Source organism: Lathyrus oleraceus, chromosome 7 (assembly GCF_024323335.1).
Source record: "Lathyrus oleraceus cultivar Zhongwan6 chromosome 7, CAAS_Psat_ZW6_1.0, whole genome shotgun sequence".
In the NCBI taxonomy this organism is placed as follows: domain Eukaryota; kingdom Viridiplantae; phylum Streptophyta; class Magnoliopsida; order Fabales; family Fabaceae; genus Lathyrus; species Lathyrus oleraceus.
The window spans coordinates 89284960-89287891 of record NC_066585.1 but is presented as its reverse complement, the minus strand read 5'-3'; the positions used below and the strand labels follow the sequence as shown (position 1 = coordinate 89287891).

The 2932-nt window shown below is 35.6% G+C and overlaps 1 protein-coding gene across 1 annotated transcript; it reads left to right on the top strand.

Moving 5' to 3' along the window:
- Positions 1-1551: 1551 nt before the first annotated feature.
- LOC127106094 (RING-H2 finger protein ATL78) lies at positions 1552-2550 on the top strand. Its single transcript, XM_051043375.1, has one exon. The coding sequence runs from the start codon at positions 1773-1775 to the stop codon at positions 2412-2414; it is 642 nt and encodes a 213-aa protein (XP_050899332.1). The 5' UTR covers positions 1552-1772; the 3' UTR covers positions 2415-2550.
- Positions 2551-2932: the final 382 nt, after the last annotated feature.

Here is a 2932-nt window from a genome sequence, read left to right as displayed (position 1 = left end):
TTGTCTCTCATTAATGAAGAAAGTCAGTAATAACCTGCTCTTAACAACTTGTGGGTCAAGGCTCGCTCACCAACATGGATTCCACAATCCCCTTGATGAACTTCATCTAACACCATGGAAAATTTGTGTTCCCCAAGACACCTTAACATAGGAGTGACTCTTCCCATTTTGTAGAGCTTCCCTGACATAAGAATATAATTTTCTACACGCTTGCAGATTTACTTTTCTTTTATGTCGTCTTGCAGTAATTTTCCTTACTACTGATAATAGATTATAAGCGTCATCCAACTTCCAGTCAGGGTGATATCAATAGAGTTTACCTCCTGTACCTCTATGCTTGAGGTGATGAGCATTTCTTGTATTATAGTGTGGTGGAACCCTACTTTCTTCGAACTAGCCATCTTGGACAACATGTCTGCCCTAAAATTTTGCTTTATGGGCACATGCAATATCTTAAATTTTTTGAAACACTCAAACAAGTCACATACCTTCTTGACATTGGAAGAACTCCTCACGTCTTTAATGGCTTGGCATTTGTGTGGGTTATCCTCTATGCCTCTTTTGGTGAGCATAAAACCCAAAAATTTGCTTGCTTGTACCACTTGAATGAATTCAGATGAATGTTGTAATTCCTGACCAACCCCAGAATATTTTCTAAGTTTGCTGCATAACTCTCTCCTTATGATGTCTTCACGATCATGTCATCAATGTAAACCTCCAATTTATGTCTTGTTTGCTTTGAGAACTTCGGATCAATAAGTCTTTGATGTGACGCCAACATTCTTAAGTCCATAAGGCATGACGTTGTAGTAGTAATTATCATGGTTGGACATGAATGCCGTCTAGGGTGCATATATGAGTTTCATCTTAATCTCGTTGTACCTTGAACAGGAATCCTTGAAATTCCATGTTTTGTAACCCAAAGATCCGTCAATTAGGAAATCCATATTGAGGAGGGGACACAAATCTTTGGGACATGCGACATTGAGGTTGGTGAAATCAACACATACGCTACTTGTTCGATGCCTTTCTCACGAAAACCACATTATCTTGCCACGAAGAATACTTGACATTTGTTATGAAATTGACACTTGTAGTAATATATATCTAGCTGTTCAACTAACTGCTGTCTGTGTCCACCTTCCTCTTTCCTTTTTATCTCACAAGTTGCAAGTGCAAAGACAAAATAACAGTAGTGATATCCAACATATAAAGATACGGATATCCAAGTAAGTGGCACTTGTTTCTATTACTGCCTTATCCAAAAACAAAAGCAGCATAATTTTTTAATAATAGACAAAACCAAAACTATAATTCATCTGTTCCGCGGTTACTAATTCACTCACTGTGTGCGCTACTACATCCAAATATGTTATAATCAAATATTGTCAAAAAACTAAACAAATCAATACAAATAAAAAGCCCTCTCAAGAAGCACTTTCCCCATAAAAGTACGTATAGCTGTGTATTAAAAATGCTATTATTAGATTGCCTGAAAAAGTAGTATTATTATATTAGATTGCAGAAGAAATATTTAGTTTAAACATTTTGTCAATTTGGTTAGGAGCCACGATTTTCTCAAACATACTGCAATCTAGCCACTTGCATGAAGATTGTAATTAAACAAATATTTAATATAGCAAAATACTTGAGTGAAAGCAAGATACCATATCCTATTATATTATATAATTTTCTTATATATATCCCTTATCTAGTACTATAATATAACAACAACCATCAACCTCTAATTAACAAGTTCCTATTCATAAAACATGTATGCTTCAACTTCCCTCACTTCACAGTATGAGCTTCTTGTGAAATCCAACACTAGAAGGTTACTCTTCCAAGGCCCAATTGATAATCAACCACTAAACAACCACACTTCAACCGACTCCTCGTATTTTGGAGTTCGTGAATTTGATTCTAACGTTGTGATGATACTTGCAGTGTTATTGTGTGCTCTTATTACCTCACTTGCATTAAACTCCATCATAAGATGTGCCTTAAAACTTTCTAACGAAGCCATCAACAACAACCAAGCTTCACAACAGTTGGCTAATAAAGGAATCAAGAAGAAAGCTCTCAAAAAGTTCCCCACATTGAACTATTCAACCGAGATGAAACTACCTGGTTTGGACACAGAGTGTGTCATATGTCTCTCCGAGTTTGCCAAGGGTGAAAAGCTACGGATTTTGCCTAAATGCAACCATGGTTTTCATGTTCGTTGCATTGACAAATGGCTAAAGGAACATTCATCTTGTCCCAAGTGCAGACACTGTCTTCTTCAAACATGTCCAAAGGTTGGTGAGTCACAGGTGCAACCAATTGTGCTGCCAGTGCCGGAAATCACTGTACGGATTCAACCACTAGACCATGAAGCTGTTGAACGTAACTATAGGGAAGAAAGAAGATAAATGTTCATTATACTTTGAAGCTTTTAGTTGCTTTAGGTTGATCCCAAATGTAAATATAAATTAGTTAAAATTTGGAGAACAATTTTTTTTATACAACTAAGTACTAAAATTGAAACTTTGACATTGGGAAAATATTCTCATTCATTTCATAATCTGTGAAAGATACAAGATACTCTTATATATTGAGCCTTTGAGTTGTAGTTTGTTACAACTGACTAACAGCTTCTGTTATGCTCTAATAGAATTCTAATCACAGTTTGCTAAACCTAGATACAAGACATATTTGACTGATATAAAGAGCCTAATTATTATTTATATTGCTAATATTCCAACACAAGTTCAATGGTTGAAACATCACCACTTTAAGCTTGGAGTGCAAGTATTGAAAGGACAGAGTCGGCAGGGGCTTTGTTTGGATAACTACAAGTTGTGCTGAAGTTGGTACATGTTGGATTCATCGCTTTTTGGCCACTATTCTTGAATTTTTTTTTTAAATATCTAAAAATTTCAAAAAAATT

What these genes read in the sequence shown, in the direction of transcription:
- LOC127106094 (XM_051043375.1), top strand. Translation starts at nt 1,773, where the DNA reads ATGTATGCTTCAACTTCCCTCACTTCACAGTATGAGCTTCTTGTGAAA.